At 39.3% G+C, this 25,243-nt stretch overlaps 1 protein-coding gene across 3 annotated transcripts in view; it reads right to left on the bottom strand.

The window, feature by feature from the left end:
* The window catches only part of MASP1 (MBL associated serine protease 1), an 85,428-nt gene that overhangs the window by 24,874 nt on the left and 35,311 nt on the right, over positions 1-25,243 (bottom strand). For 2 of the 3 annotated variants that reach the window (XM_049775699.1, XM_049775697.1), the window contains exons 4-10: positions 23,832-23,963; positions 20,335-20,531; positions 17,215-17,362; positions 13,333-13,451; positions 11,906-11,984; positions 4,722-4,859; positions 2,428-2,502 (exon numbers count right to left, since the gene is read on the bottom strand). In XM_049775699.1, coding sequence (XP_049631656.1) covers positions 2,428-2,502; positions 4,722-4,859; positions 11,906-11,984; positions 13,333-13,451; positions 17,215-17,362; positions 20,335-20,531; positions 23,832-23,963 — 888 coding nt within the window. Of the gene's footprint in view, positions 1-2,427; positions 2,503-4,721; positions 4,860-9,213; positions 9,385-11,905; positions 11,985-13,332; positions 13,452-17,214; positions 17,363-20,334; positions 20,532-23,831; positions 23,964-25,243 lie in introns of those variants that run through there. The other variant, XM_049775698.1, reaches the window with a different exon arrangement.

Genomic DNA, 25,243 nt, shown 5'->3' with positions numbered 1-25,243 from the left:
AGCATACCAGTTGAAGTTCAGGACTTATCACTGACTTTGTACTCAGAAATTACTCCTAGTGTTGCTGGGGGCACAGTCATGTGGCATGCTGAGGTTCAAATCCCAGTCGTCTGCTTACAAGGCAAGGTCCCTATTCATCATGATTTTTTTCTCAACCCAACCCCTTAAATAAAAATTTTTATTTCTAGAATTTGCATTCATGAGTTCACAATGGAACAAAACAGGAATCAAGAATGTCTTGGTGGGGCCATAGAGATTACACAGCGGTAGGGCGTTTGCTTTGCATGCAGCTGATCCGGAATGAATGGTTCAAATCCTGGCATCCCATGTGGTTCCCCGTGCCTGCCAGGAGTGATTTCTGAGTGCAAAGCCAGGAGTGATCCCTGAGAGTGACCGGGTGTGACCCAAAACAAAACAAAACAAAACAAAAGAATGTCTTGGCATTGTTTATTTCGGTATAAAAAGACTTGATTCCCTTTTCTGCTCTACCCTTACCTTTCTATGTGGTCTTGGGAAAGTCATTATGCCTCATTAACACTTAATCTCCTCATGTGTAAAGACTTAAATGTTATTTGTTTAATAGAGTCTATGAAAAATAACATTACAATGTCTCAATTTTCAGTCCAATCTTGCAGTTTGAGTAGTCTCAGATCTTAGAAATTTGTGACCTGGCCTATTGATAGAGCATTGATACAGGGCCTGCCAAATAGCAGGTATTAAAAGAATGTTATGACTCAGTAATTCTATGACAGTTAGAAGAAAAATAGAGGATAGTGGACATTAAAAATGTGAATGTAATAGATTAACTGGTCTGTTCACTCACTTCTGCAGGGACAGCATATAAGTCCTAGCCTAGAGATTATTTAACAAAGATCATCATTAGCAACTGGAGATATCAGAACAAGGACATGCTACCCTGACTTCCTGATTAGAGCATTTTTCTCTTTTAGAGAACACAATCTCTCTACTTAGGACGGAACAACATGCACTGCAAGTTAATAAGATCAGCAAAGCAAATTGGACCCGTTCTACTACCTCATGAATTCTTTTAGAGCACAAAATTCTCTCTGGAAGGACAGTACAGTGGGTAGGGTACTTGTCTTGCCTGTGGCCAATTCAGGTTGATCCCTGGCATCCCGTATGGCCACCTAGGCACCACCTAGGGACCACCAGGAGTAATTTTTTTTTTTGAGTAATTCTTAAATGCAGAACCAAGAGTGACTCTTGAGCACTGACAGGTTTGGCTCTACCCACCCCCCCACAAAAAAGAGAGATTGCTATGTTTCTGTTGCTAATAACCTCGTGCAGTGAATTCATTCTTCTCTGAGCTCCTGGAGCATGCACTATAGCTAAAACAGACCTCTTTGGGTTTTTTGTTTGTTTGTTTTTGCTTTTGCTTTTGGATTACACCCTGTGGTGGTCAGAGACACCAGTGTTCAGGTGTCATTTCCAGTACTATTTGAGAAGCCATGCATTGCCAGAAATTGGATGTATGCCTTTGATATACAAAGCTCATATACTAGCTTCTTCAGTTATCTCCTGACCTCTCTTCTTTTATTCTGGAGGAATGCTGGTCAACAACTTCTTTGACCTACTCTTACAGAGTAAATATTGAGTGTCACTAAAATGTAAAATTCAAAATAATACAAGACCTCAACTTTTCTAACTTCATTAAAATACAAATGCTTCTCAACACTTAACCACACTATAAATATCCTGAATGGTTATATATTTCAATTTCTACTATTCTTTCTTTTTTAAGTCTAAAGTTTTCTGCTGTAAATATTGATTTTTGTGGAATAGCCATTTAATTCTGTAGTGTGAATTTCAGGCCATAATTTTAATAACTCCATTAGAACATAGGTATGTGCTATGATATCAATGCAAATCATTCTTACTTTCAATACAAATAAAATATCCACAAAATAGTTCCAATGCTGTATGCATAATGATACATTTTGTTGTCACAAATTATCTTCTCATTTTCAAATGGAGTCAGGAGGTGAACCATGGAGAAGACAGCAACCAGAAAGACTTGAGCACATTACTCATTGGAAAAACTTTTGACTCTGCCTAGAGTTATTTCTTATTCAACTGATGTTCATCTCCTCTATTGCATAGTAATTGCTTGAGAACTAAGCACCTACCTGAACTCCATGACACTCAGTAGGTGTACATAGAAATTGTGTTGGGCAAAAGCCAGTTAGATGAAGCAGAAATACAGAGAAAGGAAACCGGTAGTGATGCTACCGGTTCACTGTACATGCTAGTTGGCTTGAGAAGATAAGAGGCTGGGTTTCTCTGATCTTTGACTATCTTATGACATTTCTTAAAAAACAATCAAATCATCTTGCCTCCCCCACCTCAGCAACAGCCCTAAGACCATGTGTAGGGAATCTTGAAGCAGAGGACTGCAGAGAGAGGTACCTGGCAGGCAGGTGGGCAGGCTTCTCCCCAGTACTTCATTCACCCAGGCTCCTTGGGCAGAACAGGTATATATACCTGGGGAAATGGGGGAAAAAGGTTAGATAAGAGAAAGATAATTGTTGATAATTGGCACATAGAAAATTTATCCAGCTTCTAATACATCACTGTGGATCATTGCAAGTCTACTATATTATCTTTCTTTTATGAAATTTATTTTTATTAAGACACTGTAATTTACAAAGTTAGTCACAATAGAGTTCTTTAAGGCATACAATGTTCCAACACCCATCTCACTATCAGTGTGATCTACTTTCCACCAGGTTCCCTTCACCAGGTTCCCTTCTCCGGATTACCTCCCACCCACTGTCTGACCCTTTGACAGGTATATAACAAATTTACTTTGTATTGCTTGCTCCAATAAAAAATAGCAATTAGAGTTACCAGAAAGTAGAATAAAAGCTAATGTGTGATGATAATTGCTATATAATTTAACCCATGTAAATAAATTAAAATCATTTAATTCAATATAATGTCTATTCTCATTTACATATATATGCATATATATTTGGTTTTTGAGTCACACCTGGCAGTGCTCAGGGGTTACTCTTGGCAGTATGCTCAGGCAAGCTACTGGAAAGCTTGGGGAATCATATGGGATGCCGGGATTCGAACCACCATCCTTCTGCATGCAGAAGGGCAAACGCCCCACCTCCATGCTATCTCTCCAGTCCCCATAAATAAGTTTTAACTCCAGAATCTAAACTACATTGCATTCAATTTTATTTTGTATTTGAATCTTATTATGGTAATTATCTGTTCTGTCATTAATAAAACTTTAAAAAATTCTGTGTTGATATACTTTAGAGTTTACATGAAATAGGTAAAACCTACAAATGTGAAATTTAGTAAAAGTAAAGAGAATTATAAAAATTTAAAGGGAAAAAATCTTAATATGCCACAAAGCATTTTATTCTAAGAAAAGGAATATTAGTTTTATATCAGAAAACATTGGAGTATATGTACTATTTAAGTGTCTGTCTGCATTGGTAAACAAAAGATTACAATAAAATCTCTCTGGATATAATAAAAACTTAACAGACAGAACATTCAATATAAATAAGATATAAATTCTTTATCGAAAATGTATAAAATATCTTACTTAAAAAGCTAGGAGAAAAAATATTTTTCTTAACCTTATAGAAAGCTTGATGATTTTTCTGGCAACATTTTAAATTTTCCTTTCTGAAATATTTTTAAAATGGGAATCTCACCCTGTCTCTCCTCTGCTTAAAATCATTATCCTCTAAACAAACACCACATTCTTTAGCATGGAACCCCAGGCTCTGCTCAAAGAGATTCCTCCTGACTTGACATTTTGTGTGGCTAGCTGGCCTTAGAAGCCATTTCCTGGGCCCGGAGAGATAGCACAGCGGTGTTTGCCTTGCAAGCAGCCGATCCAGGACCTAAAGTGGTTGGTTCGAATCCCGTTGTCCCACATGGTCCCCCGTGCCTGCCAGGAGCTATTTCTGAGCAGACAGCCAGGAGTAACCCCTGAGCACCGTCGGGTGTGGCCCAAAAACCAAAAAAAAAAAAAAAAAAAAGAAGCCATTTCCTTGTCAGTCATTAAGATCTTGGACCACACAGTTTTTCAGAATGCTTTCTCCCAGCTAATTAACAAATCACACTTGTGCCACTGTCACAATTGAATCTATAGTTCTGTGAGCTAATAAATACTTTCAAACCTTACTATTTATTTATTTATTTATTTATTTATTTATTTTTGACCCTGGTCTCTTTGCATCCTTTTTTTCTTTTTTGTTTTCTCTGTTCTACCAATTGGCCCCTTAGAATCATGCTTTGCCTCAGGCCCCCACCTGCCATTTTTATGATTTTCACCTGTGACAATCTTGAAATATCCTGGGGTCCCACAGAGAATCATATGCCTCCCAACTGAGAAACACCAAGCTATACGATTGTTTTCTTTTTGAAAAGTGAGAACTTTGAGTCTTGAAAAATTAAGGGAGTTTCCTAGTACTAAGTGGTGGCAAAAGCAGATCTTGTCAGCCTTCACATATCTTTCTGCGTTTCTTCTCTGACAAGGGCTGTGAGTGTATTGGAGTATAAGATGGCCTACCACTTGGGGTATGGTCCTAAAAATAAGAAATATGAAGCAAGTGTTTTTCCTCTTAATTCCTCCCAAACTATGACTAATATACTGTCACAGTCCCATCCCCTTTTAAACCCATGTCCAAAGTATATACGAAAATATAAGTATATGAGCTGGTTTAGCTCACCTGTGATATTGTGGAGCATCTTGTAGTAGGGCTGCTGGCAAGAATATCTGATCTCGGATTTGTATGTGGTAATGTTGTTCCTGGAGGAGAAGATGACCAACCCATGTTCCAGCTTTGCTGGGATTCCACAATCTGCCACTGGGAGAGAAGTGAGACCCATTCATTATCCTTTTCTTTACTCATGGGACCATCTGGTGTGCTTGTGTTTTATGGATGTGCAGTTTATAGCCTTCAAAAAAAACTCTAGGGAAAATACAGTTTCCAAGAATGGTGCTACAGAAATTCTGCAGGAATTATGCACACAGGCAGAGGCACTCACTATTTTGGGGATCTCTTACAGCTTTGATGATATCACTGCATGGTCAACTCAGTGGGTCAGATGTCATTACAGAGCAGGGGTGGGTCAGCTGAGTTTTTTTTTTAATTTTGTCATCACAATGGTAGTGCTTTTGGTAGCCATATCTGGCTCTGTGCTCAGGGGTCACACCTGGTGGTGACCAGTGAGCCATAACTGATAGCAGACATCAAATGGGAGACTGCCACAAGCAAGGCACACACCTTAACCCCTATACTATAGCTCTGGTCAACAAAAAAATTTGGGGAGGGATTTTGGATGTGCTCTGGGGTCACTCCTAGCAGTGCCTGGTATTGAACATGGAACATGCAAGTCAAATGCCTTAATTTTCATATGATCTTTTAGACCCTTTTGTCAATATTCAAGCAGACTGTAGTCTCTTCCCCATCATGGCCCTTTCTTGACTTCCAATTTAATTGCATAATACTCTTGGTCTCTTCTGCCCAAGCATAAAATCATGGCTCAACAAGAAAATTCTGGTTGACAAGAGCCAAAAATTCTTCAGTTACTCCAGACCCAACCACATGCCAAGGGAGGGCAGTTAATTGTGAGGGCTCACAATAGAACTTGTCATCAAAACAAAGCAAAACAAAACAAAACAAAAAAAAAACAGTTCCAGTTTGAGCACCACAGATCCCAACCTTGCTGACCTCCATATACATGTTTCTTGGTTGGAGAAGGCAGGATATGAGGTCAAAGGGATCAGACTTGTCTTCTCCAGCTCATTTTCTCCTGTAATTGGTGTCTGGACCTTGTCATTGGTTATAGGACAAAATCAAAGATTCCTACTCCTCAGAGGAGGGAAATAAAGAATTTGCCTTTTCAGTTAGGTTCTAGGGGAGTTTCTAGCACCTATATATTTCTGAGGGGTCTGATAGGAGATGGAATTTTAGGAATCAATTGCTTAGTTTTTTTTAGGTGTTGTTTTTAGATGAAGCTGTTCAATTTTAAGGAAATCTTAATTACAAATCTAACAACCTCTTTCACTGTTGAAGAGCAATAGAAATTCACAGTTGGAAATGAATCTGAAGACAGGAGATCTAAATAGCATCTTTATAGATGAGTCCAGAGAGGAGACTGCACAAGTGCAAGGTCATAGAGAAAGTTATTGATAGTAAAGTAAATTGGACCTCAGCTTTGTGTTCTTATAGGTAAAGTAATCCTGGGGGAATTTCTAAAATTTCCCTCCTCCTGGGGCCAGAGAGATAGCACAGCAATAGGATGTTTGCCTTGCAAGAGGCTGACCCAGGACCAACGGTGGTTAGAATCCAGGCATCCCATATGTTCCCCACTGCCTGCCAGGAGTGATTTCTGAGCACAGAGCCAGGTGCAATCCCTGAGCTCCACTGGGTGTGGTCCAAAAACAAAAACAAAAACAAAAACAAAAAAATTCCCCTCCTCCTGGTATAACAGAGAAGGTGCTACAAGAATTAGTGATTTCTTAGTTTAGGACTTTCTTATTTTAAAAACAAATAGAGAATTATCTAACTTAAGATGAAAAAATTTCTAAGACCCTCTCGCAGGGGTCCTCAAACTTTTTAAACAGGGGGCCAGTTCACTGTCCCTCAGACCATTGGACGGTCTGACTAGAGTAAAAACAAAACTTATGAACAAATTCTTATGCACACTGCATATATCTTATTTTGCAATGAAGAAACAAAACAGATACAAATACAATATGTGGCCCGCGGGCCATAGTTTGAGGACCACTTCAAGGTGTAGGAGAGAGATAAAAAGATAATATAAAGATACCACCTACCACCAAGAGAGACAAAACCAAGAGAATTGGTTTCTATTTTGTCCTGACCTCTATTCTTTCTAAAAGAGCCTTCCCCTTTTGTTCTGATTACTCCAAATTGGAGGCCTTCTTCTACCCAGTCAGATAAACATGGGATTCATAGTAATAGGAAAATGAGAGAGGATGTCAAGGTAGATACAGTTTAAAATTTATTATTTATTTTTCTGCTGAGATATAAGAAAAAAATTTTAATGGCGGGGGGGGGGGGTTGTGCCACTGATACTTGAATCTTATTATAACACATTCCCCTTAATGTTGCTCTAGAAGTTTATTGTGCCTAAATTTGCTTTTCCTATCCTCAAGACCCACCAACTAGCTGCAGATAGAAGAGTTTCAAACTTGGTCAGAGATATGGCTAGATAGGTGGGTTGCTGAGAGAGTGTTACGTGGCAATACCAGCATAAGATAATCCCTGGGGAGAGAGTTAGAGTTTACCTTATTCCAGAAAAGTATCTTTTGCCAATGGATAAAGCTGATCTTACAGCCAAGGAAATGAGGTTGTAAATAAGAAGAGAAAGAGGTCATCCCATTGGCCAAAGTCTAGTAGACAGGAAGACAGTTCTCCTTTGCAACTGGTCTACAATAGCAGGCCCTGAATCGCATCCCTCTGGGACCTGGAGGCAATTTCATTTCCAGGAAGGGCGGAACAGCCCTGCCTAATCCAGTCAAAGCTCTATCTAGTACTTTCTTCCTTAGTGAGTCTGTTTGCTTTAGGAAGGCTTTTGTTCTTTTCCCAAATGTTCCCTAAGCAATTCCCACCCTGGAAAATCAGAATATTCTTTCTTTTCCTATTTCTTCAACCTCCCTTTCTCATCATTTTCTGATGGGATAAACTAACTCACATACACTTCATCTTTGTTGCCATCTATCTCCTCAGACACATCTCTCTTGGTCTGTCATAGTGCGCTTAGTTTATCACAATTCAGGGGCCTTCTAAGAAAATTATGTACAGTTCGCCATTCTGGCAGTCAGGCTCATGGATATAAACCACATCTTACCCCGCCACTTTGCTTTCCAGCCTTGTCTTAATCCCTCCTGTGGTGTACAGTACCCTCTTCCCCCTGCTCCTCTGGTTTCAGTTTTCTCCCAGAATCTGTGCTCTATGCCCTGGCTATGTTTAAGGCTGTGTTCAAACTTTGCTTCTGTTTGAAAAGGACTGTCATTAGGTAGGACTGTCTGCTTCCTTTTCCTGTGGATGTGCAACCAATGTTGTCTGACCTTGCATTTATGTGGGTCCATCTCCCCTCTTCTTATTAAACTCAGCTCCTCTACCATACTTAGTACATTATCTGCTAGACTTTGATGGTTGGCAATATTCATTCATCTGTGGCTTGTCTTTAGTGATTTCTCATCTTTCTCTTTGGGGTCTCATACCTTAGGATGGCACTATAGTTCCTAAATTGTTCCTTATGTACCCTTGAAGGATTCTATCTTAATCGTATGGTCATTCTGTCATCAAGTAACCTGAGTAGTCAGCATGGATTGCAGGGGGTCTTGAGATGTATATCCAGACTTTGTTCTGGCTGAGGCAAAGGTGCCTCACAGGCTCACTACAGCTCCTCAGCTTGTTATTTATTATGAATTGTGACCTACTAATAATCCATGGCACCAGGCCTAAGAATCATTGCTTTCATACATAAGACCTATAGTTAGAAAATTTAAGTCAATGGGTTTTCAGAAATGCAAGTTTAGATTCCCCAGAGAAAATTTCTGTTGATGAAATTTTAGTCTTATGTTAGGTATTAATAGAAAGGAAACTTTGAGGTGGGAGAATATGTTTTGATTTTCTCTAAATCCATGTATATAAGTTATTAATATCACCCATTCATGGTTGATAAGAAAGTGGTAACAGGGCACAGAGTGATTTTATAGTGGGTAAGGCTATTATTTGCCTTGCATGCGTTCAATCAGGGTTCAATCCCTGGCATCCCACATGGTAGTCCAAGCACCACCAGGAGTGATCCCTGAGTGCAGAGTCAGGACTAAGCCTGAGCACAACCAGATGTGACCACAAAACAAAACAAACAAATATATAGTAGCACAGGCAAAATATTAAAGTTATGAAATCACAGACAACTTTGAATTTGATATGTGCAGCAGATTTAAAAACTAGGGTCCACTTAGCCCTGTTAGTCCAAAGGCCATAGGACTGGATAATAAATTGCTTGTTGCTAGGAGCAAAGTCATTTTTCACATGAGAAGAGCACAACGGGATAACCCCATTGTCTTTTAATTATTTTCCAGAGAAATATTTCAATATAGGACAAGTCTTCAAATAGGAATCATTCTTATACACCCAGCAGTTTCAACTGCTTGAAGATGTGTTGCCTTATGCAGCCTTCATTCTAATTCTCACTGGTATGGGAAATGGAGTATGGGAGGGGTGAAGGAGCTCTAGGAGCCTGGGGTCTTGGGAGTGTCCATTCTTGGATGTCTGCATGTGCGGGATCCAGTCATTCATTCTGCCACTTGCTCTGTTTGGAATTCATTCTCCACATCCATTTCGTTTTCTGCCATCAGGATAAAGACCAAAGAGGGACCGGGAAGCACAGAGTAAAGAAGCCAGAGGAAGAGAGAGAGGGAGAAAGAAGAGAAAGAGAAAAATTAACATGCAAAGCAGAAACAGTTCAAGCAGGAAACACAGAATTCACTCCTCCAGGATTAAGAATGCATAGTTTAGGTACAGCCAGCATGAAAGAAAGTTTAAGTCTGTGCAACTTTTACCATTTTGAGGATGTGCACAGCTATAAATCATGAGTATTCTAACACTGCCTTTAGAGTGAGCTGTCCATTCATTTAGCTCTTGACAGATGGTATTTGGAGTAGAACAGGACTGAGTCACCACAACAATGTGGTGGCAGGTGTGGGTCTACAGCCATAGTTTTCATTTCTTATTCCAGAGTCCATTTTTTTCACTGTCTATGCTCACTTCCTGTCCTCAACCCTTTTTCCACGAATCCTGAGACTTGTTCAATTTTCCATTTCCACTAGAGCCAGTGCATTTTTAGGATGGAAATGCTTTACATGCATCTGCTCAGTAAATGGACAAAAATGGTCAGGTATCTAATAAGACTTAATTAAGGCTTTGATCCAGACTGTGGTAGGAAAAAAATTCTTCTTTTATTACAAGTTAAAACATTCTTTAGGAAGATAAAAAAAAAGCCCCCTTCTATTTATTTTTAATTACAAATGAGGGCATTCCTTCATAGGTTGACCTAAGTCACATAAAATGATACATCAAATATAACAATACCTTACTCTATTAACACATATTGTGCTGAAAATATGTGTGTTTAATCAGGGACACAGATTTATTTTTTAATGTTTTTTACTTTCCCACCAATATGAATGAGAGAAACCAAGTCTTTTCCTAGTGAGGGAGCTACAGAGAGGTAGGTGAGATGGGAAGGAGAAATAAGTTTTATTGCACTAATTTCTGGTGCTTTACAAGTATAAGATGTACATGAACTTAGTTGACACTCAGAACAATCAACAGTGAGGCTAAAAGAGTGAGTAATTTGTTTAGGTACCCTCAGTTCTGGATCTGAAACTGGAGCAGTTTTTCCTAAACATGTGCACACTAGGGGCCAGTGAAACAATCAAGAGTGGAGGTGGAAGTAATCTGGGCGCAATTGTGTATTGGGGTGAAGGGAAAGATGAAAGGGAAGTGACAGAGAGTGTTCACTGTTGTTTATTTCTCTATAGAACATAGATTTCCAGGGGGACATTGAGTGTAAAAAAAACACAATTTTTTTTTGATGAAAAGGAGCTGATAGACCAAATAACGTTGAGAACTTCTGGTGTAGAATTTCTTGACTCTGAAGCCAGATCCAGTTCTACAATTTAAATCCTCTTATTCCTCCATTCAGAATGCATTTACTTTGTACTGCAGAATGCTTTGCATAGCTACGTATAGGAGCTAGTGGATACTTTTGCTGGCATTTGAGTTTTTTGTTCTCTCCACCTGGTCTTTTCCACTTCAATTCCCAATTTACCTCACACAGGCACCAAGTACAACTATTGAAGCTTTTTTTGTTGAAACCCTAACACTTTCCCCTTTGCTCACTGGTCTCTGACTCCAGCCAAGGCTACGTGCTGGATCCCAGTCATTTAGGAGATAGGAAGAGATCACCATTCCTAAACTCACATGAAGTCATGAGGTAGAAGTGGGCAGAAAAACCCTACTTACTGAAAGTTGGCCTTTCTGTTCTAAAGTTAATTCTCCCTGCCTCTCACCTTTCTTTTCCTAGCTTTTCTGTCATCACTCTTTTTATTACTGTTAGCAGAAATAAGTTTCCTAAAATAGTTTTCCAAAAGTCTTGTCTTAAAATCATGGTGGTGGCTGCTAATTTTTACTTTTGCAAAGTTTACTAGGTGATTTGTCTGAACTGTGTTATTTTATACAACTTTGATATATCAGACTAGTCAAAGTTCTGTATTTCACAGTGGTAAAGGACAAGAGTCTATAAAACTTAACAGGAAGCCTTAGATGTAAAGACAAGGCAAGAATTCTGGATCCTAAGTATAATGCAATGTTTTAACCTTGCTTTGCCCACTGTATTTCCCAGCAGAGTCATTGTGTTGATCCCACAGACATTCCTGCACAACCTTAAAGCATGAATTCTTCTAAGAAGAATTAGTGGCAATGGCTAATGGTCACATTGAGACTGGTAATGTCACTGGCTTGTTTTTCGGTGCCAAAATAATTTCCTGAGTTAGCCACTATCAAATCTAGTTTCAAGCCAAGAGACACTCTTTGCATTTCATAAATTTGGCAGACTGTTTGTAGGCAGGGGTAAAATAAATGTCTTTAAAAAGTAAACTGCCACACACAAGGCCTTTTTATTTTTTTGGAATCCTAAAGGCTATTGCTGTAAGGGGTGTTAATAATCTTTCAACCCATCCTTATATGTATATTACATTTCAGACCCATCCTTCTTATAGTGCATCTGCTAAATTTTTACCCTGGAGAAACATTTACATGGCCCGAAATCTCATTATCTTATTAATCAACCAACTTTGTTTCCTTACTTTTACAGATGGGGATCTTGTTACTCCATGTCCCATCCTTCAGACACTCAATCTGGAATGTGTCCATTTCCACATCATCCTAGGAAAAAACATGAAGAGGGTGTGGAGAGGAGGAGGGATGGCGTTGGTCATTGTTTCTCTGTCAAACCAAATCTAATTTCAAGCTTGGCAGTTCTTGAGATTTTCCACCTATGGGCTCCACGGGCAAGTTCATAGATAAGGGAAAGAGAAGCTGAACTCATATTTTCCATCAAACTCTGGAAAGAGACAGACTTATGTACGGGATGGGCTTGGACAATTGTCTTGGTAGGGAAACTTGTACCTTTGACTTCTCTTTCTGAGCAATACTTTTAACTTGAATATTAGAAATCCTGAGGCTTTGAGAGAGACCACCTGGCCTTGTCTCTGAAATTTCTCTGTCAGTGGAACTGGTCTGGGATGCAAGGATGTGCAACTCTCACAAAAGAGGCTGTGGTCCAGGATCCCACACAGAGAACAATTAATTCTTTGAGAGTGGTGGCTCTCCAGCTGGGCTGCACATCAGAATCACCCGGACAATGTAAAATAAAAAGCCTGGACCACTGGCCTCTAGTCCATGCTCCCAGAGGTTCTGCTTTAGTTGGTCTTAGGTGGAACCTCAGAAGTGTTTCACTTTTTAAAGTCAACCAGGTGAGGGCCAAAGCGATAACACAGCAGTAGAATGTTTGCCTTGCACACGGCAAACTCTGGAGGAATCCCAGTTCTATTCCCTGCATCCCATATGGTCCCCCATGCCTGACAAGAGCAATTTCTGAGGGCAGAGCCAGGAGTAACCCCTGAGCACTGCTCTGCCAGGTGTGACTCAAAACCAAAACCAAACAAAAGAACAACAAAATTAAAGTCAAACAGGTGATTCTTAAGAGAATCTCAATTTCAAAGGTGGGAGAGTGAGTTATACCTGCCTGCATCTTTGATTGATATCTCTGCTTCCTGTTTTAATTTCTCTTAGAATCGCCTTGTGTATACTGTTAAGGTTATTAGTCCCAAGTGTTGGAGGGCTAAATGATTTTTCCTGTATCTATCTTTGTATCTTCCTGTACCTCTCTCTGCCCTCTGTCTTTCTCTGTCTCTGTCTCTCTGTATCCCTCCCTTTCTCCCACTACATATATGCATGTATATGTATATGTATATGTATATGTATATGTATATGTATATATATATAAATATAATTCAAACCAGTCCATGCTCTGATCAGAGACTTTTGTGACAGTCTGGGATCCAATATTTGAACTTTTGGAAGATGGAAAATTTCCAGAACATCTTGGAGGTTTGAGAGAAGTCAGGAAATAGCAATGTGGATGTGTCTAGAGCTGAAAATTTGTCTGGTCTGAAAGACTCTGCAGAGCTTCTGTAGTTCCTCCTCATGGTCCCCAGCCAGTGCCCTGTACCTTTAGCACTTTGTAGCCTGTGTCACAGCTGATGAGCACCTGATCCTTGAAGGAATACTTGGTCTGCAAAGGCTCAATTTTCCCATGGGTAGGAGGTCGGAGCTCTGGACACTCATTCCCTGGTGGGAAGCAATGAGAGGACAGCTGGTGAGATAGCAAGAAAAGACTGGTAAGGAGCAAGTCAGCACTCAAAGGCCCAAGGAGGTAAAACATGCAATGGATTAGGTCTGAAGCTTTTAGACCCTGAAGAAAACTCTGGAAACTTGAGGGGGGTCACTTTCCAATTTCACCAAGACTCAGGGTTTGAAAGGGATACTAAATGACATTGAATCTTTTCCTTTTCTGTTGCTTCCTCTATGTTCTCCTCAAGAGCAAACACCAAGCCTCTGTTTACATTCCTACATGACAGGAGGACAGGCGCCCAGTACCTCCCCTCCTTGAATTCTCCCACTGAAAGAACAGCTTTTCTTTCTTTTTTGGTTTTTGGGTCACACTTGGTAGTGCTCCAGGGGTTACTCCTGGCTCTATGCTCAGAAATTGCTCCTGGCAATTTGGATGTCGGGATTCGAACCACCGTCCTTCTGCATGGAAAGCAAACGCCTTACCTCCATGCTTTCTCGCTGGCCCCCAAGAACAACTTTTTTTATCTTCGGCTTAACAATTTATTTTTTTTGCTTCTGCAATTTTGTTTTGATTTTATTTTAAAATTTATTTTTAATTTATTCACCATTATTTAAAAAGCTGTTGATAGCCAGATTTCAGCTGAATTTTAAGCCCTGGAAAATATTTTTGCCCCTGATTGGTACTCAGGAGATCCAAGCATCCTAATGGAGACAGGATACCTGGGCTGGCAGTTCAACCCAAGGAGTTGAGGCTGTGATGCTGCTTAGAGCCTGTGATGTTGGGGATGCTTGAATCACCCAGGTGGTGTAGAGTGTCCAGAGTCACATCTGTCTATATTAGAAGATCATGTGAAGCCAGGAATCAAACCCTAATCACTACTTCTCAGCTCCACAGTTGTAATTTTTATTCACTGGTCATAGTTTACCCTCTTGGTCCAGCCAGAGTGACCCCAACTACTTTTTCTTAGGAAGACCAAAGTGCTAGAGATATTGTGATTATGTATCTCTGAGTTCTCTCTTCAGAGGAAAATCCAACAAGATTCTTAAACTTGGGTCTATCCCTCATATTTCCCTGTTTTGTATATAAAGGCATCCAAGAAATAAATTTATCTAGAGTTGATTGTGGAGAGCGGCTGAAAGAGATGATTTAAAGACTCTTAATTTGAATCACCTGAACACAGACATCAGCAAAGAATGCTTTGCTTATGAGGTTCTTGTATTCACTCTTTTGTCTGGCATCTCTCTAGGGAGGAGACAGTCTTCAGAGACTTTGCCCAGGTTCCTCTTGCCTTCACACACCACCTTTTTATACGCAAAGACTCACTTAGGCTTGTTTAACACTAGATAGGTACTTTTGCCTGTTAACAACATCTGCCCTTCCTCTTATGTTGATTGTCCCTGAATAATAATACTCTACAAGAAGGATAGTCAGGGCTCTCAGTCCACGAGGCTGTGAGTCCCCTGACCCCATACTTTTCTATATTTTTTTCTGTTTTCTTTTTTTAATTCTTGTGGCACCCTTCTTCGGGCCTGAAGGTTCACTGGGGGCTGGACTCCCAGCATCCCTGGACAAATTCTACTTTGATAATAATAACCTCTTTAATTCTCTTCCCGAGAACTGGGTCCTGAATGTGCTAAAAATGAAGGGCCAAGATTTCAGAAGCTGTGAGCTAGATTCGTCATGCCAGTATGACACTGATGTCACTAATGTGCATTCTCTTAAAGCTACTGCAAATCTCATGGATGAAATGACTGTCAGAGTTTGTAGACTGAGCTGGAAGCCTAGGAATTTTGAAGAATGAGACCTGTCAGCTTTGTCAGTAGTTGTGGTGAGGGGGTTGGACTAAGAAATAAAGCTCCATGGGCTGGAGCTATAGCTTAGCGGTAGGGCGATTGACTTGCATGCAGCTGATGGCTCAGGACTGACTCGGGTTTGAGCCTGCTAGGAGAAATATCTGAATGCAGAGTCAGGAGTAATTCCTGAGCACCTCTGGATGTGGCCCAGAAACCCAAAAAGAAAAAAAAACAGAAATAAATCTTTTTAAATAAAACAGTCTGCACTCAGATTTACACCCAAATTCCAGTTCCAGGCTTGGAGAAGGCTGGAGCAGGAAGGGCTTTTTTTCAGGTCTAATTAAGCATAGTATAAAATGGGTGGAGTTTAGGAAAAATATTGAAAATAAATATTAGGGAAATGCAAATACAACATTAGCTATAACCTCATACTAGTGAGAAAAACATATATTAAAATATTAGAAGAAGGTTGGCAAGGATGTGGGTAAAAAAAGGAATCTTGGGGCTAGAGAGATAGGAAGGTGTTTGCCTTTTATGCAGAAGGTCATTGGTTCACATCCCAGCATCCCATATGGTCCTCAGAGCCTGCCCAGGAGTGATTTCTGAGCATGGGGCCAGGAGTAACCCCTGAGCGTGGTTGGGTGTGACCCAAAAACCAAAAAAAAAAAAAAAAAAAAAAAAAAGGAATCTTTATTGTTGGAATATTGTCTGGCTTATCTTCTATATAAAACAATATGGAAATTCCTCAAAAAAGGAAAAATAGAAATTCCATATTTTTTGGTAGAACTCAATAATTCTATCTTTAGGGATGAACCCCCAAACACAAAACATTAATTCAAAAAGACATAGAAGACCTATAGTAGCATTTACTTCAGCACTTACTACACTGGCTGGGATATGCAAACACCCCAAATGTCCAACAACAGATGTGTGGAAAAGAAAATTTTGGTATATATTCATAATGGATCATGAAGTCATAGAAAAGATAAAACCCTGAACTTTTCTGTATCTTGAATAGAACTAGAAGATATTATGTTAGGTGAAACAGGCCAGAGGGAACAGGACAAATACCAATTCCACTTATCTGTGGAACAGAGAAACAAAACAAGGAAATTATAGTTATCAAATGATAACAAACCCTCTGTTCTGGTTAGAAAACTTGGAACACTAGCAAATGGAATGGGAGTAGATTATGAGGATAATAGATTAAGTAGAACATTAAAGTAGATTAAGGTGAACATGGGAATATTTTGTGAAGGGTTTTGGACACTTTGGGGTGGTAAGGTATAGCTTATCTCTACAACAAACTATAAACATTAAAATTGTTGTATATTTGTGACCTGAACTGTCTAGTACTATTAGGGGCCACCCTACTATACTGATAAATTAGTCCTTGACTATCACTGAATGTAAACCTAAAACTAAAAAAAAGAGGAGCATGTAATAAAATAAAATAAAATATTTGGTGTCAGGGCATGGTATAGAGGTTATAAATACATGGTACAAGGACACATACCTTGCATGTATTCTATCTTGGTTCAATCCCTGCATCAAGTGGCCCCACCAGATGTGGTTATACAGAAGTCTTAAATAAACTGATTAACTGGGAGTTGCCACTGACTCCTTGAACACTGTTTGAACCAACTGTGCACACACACACACACACACACACACACACACACACACACACACAGTAACCAAAACAACTTTCCCACTAAATGCATCAAGTTTTGAACACTATCAATCTAATTCGAAAATCACCACCACTGTTGTTCACTTATAAAAAGAGAACTGGGTCTGAGAGAATGTGTCTTGGTTCCTAGCTACTCACTGGCAAGAGATGGGAATTTCACCACATCCCCACATTCCAAGAGATTCCCAGGTCTCCACCTCTTGAGCTTCTTCTTCTGCTAGTGAGGGCTGAGCAAAGGACTGAGTGTGACCAGGAAAGGTGAGTCCACATTACCTTCCGCCTTGTAGGAGAGCCTCCAGCCCCGGTTCTCGCCAGAGTTGTCACTTCGGAACAAGATCTGGATGCGGTGACTCTGAGTATTAATGGGTTCAGGGATTTTCTCTCCACAGAAGGGCCCAAAAACATTCGAACCAGCATTAATCTGTGAGGGGTAAGAGAGTAAAACTAGAGTCATGTATGAGTATCGGTGGCTGCTCTAGGGGTTGCACTAACAGTATACCCTGGGTTTTGTAGAAGTTTCCATGTGAATTCATGTTACTGAAGCTTTTAGTGATTTCCCATTACTATATGAGTTCATCTTCATGCTCTCATTTCTGAGTTCCAAGACTCTGGTATGTTCGTCTGCTCAAAGATGAGCACACTGTGATTTAGAGAGGAGTGCCCTTGACATTGTGCATAGTATAGAAAAATCTTTGTTCTAAAAGAAACTGTAATCTCGTCAGGGAACACTAGCAACAAATAATAAACAAAATAATTATAAGCTGTGGTTGGTGCTATAAAAATAATTAGAATTATATATTATATATACTGTAAATATTATAGTATATAATATGTACCATATTATATATGTAGTGCTATAAAATAACTAGAATTATATTATATAGTATATATAAGCATATGATGAGTTTACAATCTATGCAGTAACATTTATGTAACCTATATGCAACAGGTAAGTAAAATAATGGAAATAACTTTTGAGGTATGGATTTGGGCAACACCTGGAAATACTCTCTGACTATTACTGACCTGTGCTCAGGATCATTCTTGATTGTGTTTAAGGAGCTAAGGGTGCTGGGAAGCAAAGGGAGTTAGCTGCATGTGAAGCAAGCATCTTACCACTGTGGTATATCTCTTTATTTTCTTGTCAATAACTTTTTAAAAAATATTTACTTTATTTAAGCACTGTGGTTACAATATTGTTCATACATTGAGTTTCAGTCATAGAATGTACACCACCCTTTACCAGTGCACTTTTTCCTGCCACAACCAGAAATGTGTCCTGGTTTCCCTTTCAGTTTGTCTCCCCACCTCCTCTCACTTGTCTCTAGGGCAGACATTTTGTTGGACAATAACTTTTAGTAGGTGGTCAGGGAAAGCATTTTTTTGAAGAGGTAAACTAAGATCTGAGATATGTAGGATAAATAGGACCTTATTATTTGAAGATGAGGGGAAAATACTTTCTAGACTGAGAATATAACATATAACAGGATTAAGATCGAAGTTAGAAAAGAAGTTGGCAGGATCCAGGAATACTGAAGAAGCCAGTATGCTGTACCAGATAAAGCTTATAACATGAGATTGGGAAGGAAGAGAAGAGCCAATGTATGACGTTGAATCCAAAATGCAGTCTTGATTAAATTTGGATTTTAAAGGTCAGCTTCTATGCTTATGGAAGGAGAATGTAGGGGCAGGGTAAAAGCAATAACATTACCTGGAAGCTTTGCAGTTGTTCAGGAGTTAATAGGTTTAAAGTAGGAGAATAGGGAGAGAAAGAAGGGTGTAATACCATTAGCTAATTCAGATTTTCTATCCCCCAGTTTTGGGTTCTACTTGTGCCTTTAACTCTTTTTATTTTCATTTGACTTTCACCCTTATTTGGAGTATCCTAGAATCCTGAATGATGTCATTACAGTGGAGAAGGGAAGAGAGTGGTACCCTGAGAAGGGATGAGCCTAGATAAGCCTCAAAGCACAGCTCCTTTGACACTACATGGTGGGCAGATTTCTAAGATGGCCCTGACCTTCAATCCAGGCACTACTTCTCGTGATACTATGTTAAAAGGGATTTTCCAGGAGAGCAAAGGTTTTATTTTGGATTTTGGAAATCCCTGTGAAACTAGGCCAAAAATCAATACTAGATAAGAACAACTTTTCTTGCCTAAAGCCTAATGATTAGCACATTTTGTCATCAGATTCCCTTCCCAAACAGTCTTCATTTGGTCCTTTATCAAAAGTCTATCCTTTTGTTTAGGTTTGCAGGTAAGATAATGTATCCAAGGGAGCCAGCCATGAGGGAACTTTATTGTTCCTCTTGATGCCTATGAACTGTGGCTTTCTTTCCTTTCCTGATCTTTCCCTATAACAACATTTCCTTTTCTATTTTTTATTTTTGGTTTGATGCTCAGAAATCGCTCCTGGCTTGGGGGACCATATGGGATGCCAGGGGACGGAACCTCAGTCCATCTTAAATCAGCTGCATGCAAGGCAAATGCCCTACCTCTGCACCACTGCTCCAGCCCCAGCAATGTTTTCTTATAACTATGCAGACAGGACAGCTGTTTTGAAGACATGAGTCTCCCATCTTCCAACCTGCCAGTTTGTTATTAATAAAGCTCTTTCATCTACCCATCAGTCCATTTTCTATTTGATTGCCTCCTTCTAGTTCCCAACCCCCAAACAACAGTGGAATTAGACCTTTATAATTACACTCAAATAAATTTGATCAAACTGGTAGACGATATTTTTTTCTAAATCATTTTATTGAAATCAATGTGAATTGCAAGTCTTACACAGTTATATTCCAGGCATATAGTGACAATAAATTAGGGCCATTCCCATCACCAGTGTTGCCCTCCCTCCACCAGAGTTCCCAGCATGCACCCCATACCTCCACCCTTAGCCCCCTGAAATGCAAATGTAACAGGTCCAATTTTGTGTATAGCTTGTTATAGTTTGGGTCTCTTGATTCTATTAATGAATCACTAAGAGACACAGTTAAATTTTGTCCATGATTGAGTTTCAGTCAAATAATATACAAAACCCATCTTTTCACCAGTGGACATTTTCTGCCACCAGTGACCCATTTTGCCTCCCATTCTCCTCCCTGCCTGCCTCTATGGTAGAAGCATTTTTCGTTTCTCTCTGTCTCTGTTTCACTCTTTCTCTCTCTGTCTCCCTCTCTTCTCTCTTTCTCACTCCATTTTTCCTTTTAGACATTGGTTTACAATATTGTTACTAAAAGAGTATTATGTATATCACTTTATTTCCTTATTTCTGGGAAAAAGCCACTTGGTCCCCTACCTTGGTAGAAAGTAGAGGGTTGAGAGCATCAGTTTTCCCCAAATTAGTCAAGATTTTCCAGCATCTCTGGGCTAAGGACTATTGAAGAACTTACCTTAATGTAGTCATAGGGGCAGGGCACTTCAGGATGGTCTTCAACATCAAAAATATCCTCAAACTGCAGACTTATCATAAAACCCTCCTCCAGCTCGATTGTGTAGAGGCATTCAGAGCTCTTTGGGTAAGGGTTGGGGAAGTCTGGGCTGGTGATCACACCCGTTCTCTGGGTAAAGAGGTTGTCACTGCACTCCACTGTGGGGAATATACCAGAGTAAAGTAGTGTACCACTACCATGATCACAGCAAACCTGTTATAACCAGCTTACTATAGTTTTTCTAGTGACCCAGAGAGGCAAGCAGGGAGCAATCACTATTACCGCCATTTTGCAGTTGGGATCACAAAAGCACAGGGAGAGAAAGTGATTTTTTTTCAAGGTCACACACCTAGTCATTTATTTGAAGGGTCGAAGAAAATAAGTATGGATGAATCAAAGACACTGAGTGATAGAATAATTTTTATTTTTTTATTTTGATTTTGGGGTTGTACTGGACAATTTTCAGGCATTACTCCTGGCTCTGCACTCAGGAATCATTCCTGGAATCACTCAGGGAACCATATGAGATGCTGGTAGCCAAGTCCACAGAGTATAAGGCAAACACCCTACCAGTTTGCTAGCCTTTAATATTTTTTTAAATAATTTTTATTGAGACCAATGTGAAATAAAAGTCTTTCACAGTTGTATTTAAGGTAAATAGTGACAGTGAATTAAGACAATTCCCTTCACCAGTATTGACCTCTCTCAACCATAGTTCCCAGCATGCACCCCAAATCTCCACCCTTAGACCCCTGGACTGCTAGTATAACAGGTTTCTTTGGTGTATAGCTTGTTGTAGCTTGGGTCTCTTAATTCTATTGTCATTGACTTTAGTTTAGGTATTTAAGTCTGACCATTTCTTATTTCCACTCAGTGCTCCTGAGACTGCTTGTCCCCTGGGTTTCATCCACTTTTTTTCTCTCAATTTGTATGAAGACATATAAATAGAGGCAGAACAAGATAATTCATGTTCTATGGTTCTGTTTAAAAAAAAAAAACAAAACAAAACAAAAGCAGGCGGGAGTCCCTGTCTAGAAGCTATAAATATAAATTAGATTAAAAGAAGAAAAAATAATGGGAGTGCTGATGTGGTAAGTTTTTTGTTTGTTTGTTTTGCATTGGCACAGTAAATACTGGGGAAATTAGAAAAAAATTCCCATAGCCTAGGAGATACAGGGTGTTTCTACCTTTGAAGCATACTGTCATGAGACCTACTACAGGTTCTGTACATGTTTGTTGTCAAAACCCAAGGTCTTTCTTTATGGTGCCAGGAAACATTCTGCAGCCTTGAATCTTTTCTAATCAAATTCTCTGGTACTGGTTTGGGATGAAGAGAGGAGGCAGGGTCTGTCTGGAATAGGATAGATTTTTAAGATGATTTAAGACTAGATGGTGCTTAGAGTACGCATAGAGTGCTCTTTCGTTGGGCCAGAATTCTATTAAGACTCTGCTTGAAGCATTTTTGGACCCTTCAGCTTCCTAACCACCTTTCCTTTCTTTGAACTCATTTTATTTTTTGCTGTTCACAATGATTTAATTTATACATATTTGTGGATTTTCTTGTTCTTATCAGACTCTAAGGCCTATGAGCTTCGTGCTCTGTTGTTCACCCCACCCTCCCACAACATCAGCCAAATGAATTTAGTATTCTAGGATGCTGGTCATCACTAAGCTTTACCAAGGCACTTTATTTGCAACCCTTAAACTGATCTATCCTGCATCAGAATGCCATTATTTTTTGTTGTTGTTGTTTGTAATTTGTTTTGGGGTCAAATCAGTGGTGTGCTATATTCAGGAACTACTCCTGGTGGTGCTTGGGGGACCTTATGGAATGCCAAAGATTGAACTCTACCTGCTCTACCACTACCAATTCTTTTTAAGTTCTTGTTTATTCTGGTCATTTGCAAATGAGAGAATTCTAGATCAGGTGGGTATAATTAAACTGAAGTCTCACAGTAAGAGTTACAGAACAAGTTTAGAGTGAGGTATCTTGAATCCCTGTTTATCTTCATATACTATTCCATATTCTTTATATTCTGTTTTTTATTGATAATATTGTCCATGATGGGATTTAGCACTAGATCTTTGAGAGCACAGTCCTTCCTACTTTAATGCATAACACATAAATAGACATAATACATACACAATATATCAGTTTTACTCAAATTTTATAAGTACGGGCAATTAAGATGATGTTTATAAAGGCTCACAGACAGTGGTGAAAATGAAAATAGTTTGAAAAAAAATAGCAGCCTGAGTGATAGCACAGTAGTACAGCATTTGTCTTGCTTGCAGTCAACCTGGGTCAAACCTGGGTTCGATCCCTGGTTTCCCATATGGTTCCCCAAGCCTGCCAAGAGTGATTTCTGAGCACAGAGCCAGGGGTAACCCTTGAATGCAGCCAAACAAACAAACAAACAAAAAATAAAAAGATTGAGAACCTCACTCATTGTATAACTTCTACTATAATTAGAATATAATAATTATATATACCCACTAAATTAATGTGCTAGAAAATACCACTGCCTCTAGAACAGTCTTGTATATGCCTGCTTTATACAAAGGGTAATATTGAAGTTTTATTTGGAATCAAGTAGAAGCCTTTGAAGGGAGAAAAAATAATATCTTTGTTTTCAGCCTTGTTCAGAGATCCCTCACTTGACTTCCAAGGGATTTTTCTAAAATACACATTCTCAATTAATCTCCTGATGATATCCCAAATATTCCAAATTCTATCATGCCCCTGAATGTTTGCAGAAGCTACTCTCTCTGACAAGAATGTTTTTTCTTGTTCTTTCTTATCTGAGAAATGTTTAGTGGAAGCAGGCTCAGATTTGAATATGCGTGTATTCCTACCTGGAATTGCCATTCTCTCATCTTGGTTTGTGTGATTTTTACCTTACCAGTTAGGAAGCTCCTAATGGAAAATGGTTGAATCTTTTTATGTCTCCATCCCTGACCCAACCCAGAGACTGCAACAGAGACGGTAGAATGATGAAAAATAAAAGCAATGAAAGAGAAGGAACGAGTTATTTCCTGTGGTCTGTTTCTCCTCTTCTCTCTCTTTCTTCCTATGAATTATTTCTGTCAAAGACAGAGTTAAGTGTCCATGGGAGAGAAGAGATAACAGAATTCTTAGTTTATGGCTCAGAAAGAATCTAGGAAATTGCTTTCCCATTGACTCAAACAAGCTAATTTCTATAGCAGGGGAGAATAAAGATACTGAGGACCAGAAATTCATGCTGTCTAGCAGATGACCTGGAAGCTAGCACTTTGCAAAAGTGGAGATACAGGCTGGTGGGCATTCAAGTATCTTTGTCTTTCTATGAGGCACAACTCTCTCTAAACTCATGTTCTATTGTTCTTAATGCACATCTGTTCTTCTTTTAAGCACATCATAATCTTGTTGAGAACTGTGGTGATTACAGTAATACATAGAAGCCAACCCTGGGCCCTACCTCTACAGGTCCGGTTGTCTGTGTGGAGAATATAGCCAAAGCGGCAGGAGCAATAGTAGCCACCGATGTAGTTGTGGCAGTAATGGTCACAGGACAGCTCCTCATCTTCCTGTTCTGTGCACTCGTCCACATCTGCAGGGAAAATAGGACTTCTCAGTTACTCAGCCCATTCATTAGTCATGATAAACAAAACAGCTATTCTTACAGAGTACTGAGTATGGGTCACTTAAGATATAAGGAGACTCATGAATGTCCCCAGTTTAATATTCCTTGGAAACCCAGAACTATACATCAGCTCCATTTTCAAATGAGGAAATTGCACATTAGAGAAAATGTATAAGAGAGCCCATGTTCACAGAAAGGCAAGACCAAACAGAGGCAATCTGACTCTTGGTGGCATTTATAAACCCTAACAGTAACCATAGCAAGTGGAGTTTGTTACAATCCCCATTCCAAAATTATAAAACTCAGAATTATAGGTGTTAAAGAATTTACTTCAGCTTAGAAAGTGATAGAGATGGGGAAGGAGTAATGGTGCAGTGGTAGGGCTTTTGCCTTGCACGCGGCTAACACAGGATGAACCACAGTTCCATCCCCTGGCATCCCATATGGTTCCGCAAGGAGCAATTTCTGAGTGCATAGCCAGGTGGAACCCCTGAGCATCACTGGGTGTGGCCCAAAATTCAAAAAAAAAAAAAAAAAAGAAAAGAAAAAAAAAAAGAAAGAAAAAGAAAAAAAGAAAAAGAAAGTGCTAGAGCTATTATTCAAATAAAGTACCAATCCCAGAGTTCAGCTCTTAAATTTTTGACCTGTCTAAGTTTCTAATAGGGGTCAAGCCCTGTTGTAGGCTTTGGAAATATAAATGTATATTCAAGGGGCTGGAGCAGTGGCACAGCAGTAGGGCATTTGCATTGCACACACCTGACCTAGGACGGAAGGTGGTTCTATCCCCAGCATCCCATATAGTCCCCCAAGCCAGGAGCTTTTTCTGAACACATAGCCAGGATTAACCCCTGAGCATTACCAAGTGTGCCCCCCCAAGTAAATAAATAAATAAAATAAAAAATAAAGGTACACTCAATTTTTCTAATTTGAATATAGATCTTTCCAAAAATGGATGATTGAATTACCAATAAGCACATTCAAAAAAGTGTCTACCATCACAAAATGCCATGAAAATGAAAATGAAATAAAATGGGTTTAACTACATGCCCAACAGAATAGTTAAAATATAAAAAGATCAACACAAAATTTTGATGGGGATATGAAGCACCTACAACATTACTTACTGGTAAAAGAGATATATAGTGGTATAAATACTTTGAGAAAGCTTGAGCACTATCAGGTATGCCCCCCAAATACTTTGGAAAAGGTCTGACAATTTCTTATAAAATAAAATGACCCAATAGTGA

The sequence above is a fragment of the Suncus etruscus genome, chromosome 6, assembly GCF_024139225.1.
Source record: "Suncus etruscus isolate mSunEtr1 chromosome 6, mSunEtr1.pri.cur, whole genome shotgun sequence".
Classification (NCBI taxonomy): Eukaryota; Metazoa; Chordata; class Mammalia; order Eulipotyphla; family Soricidae; genus Suncus; species Suncus etruscus.
This window is presented reverse-complemented; position numbering and strand designations above follow the sequence as displayed.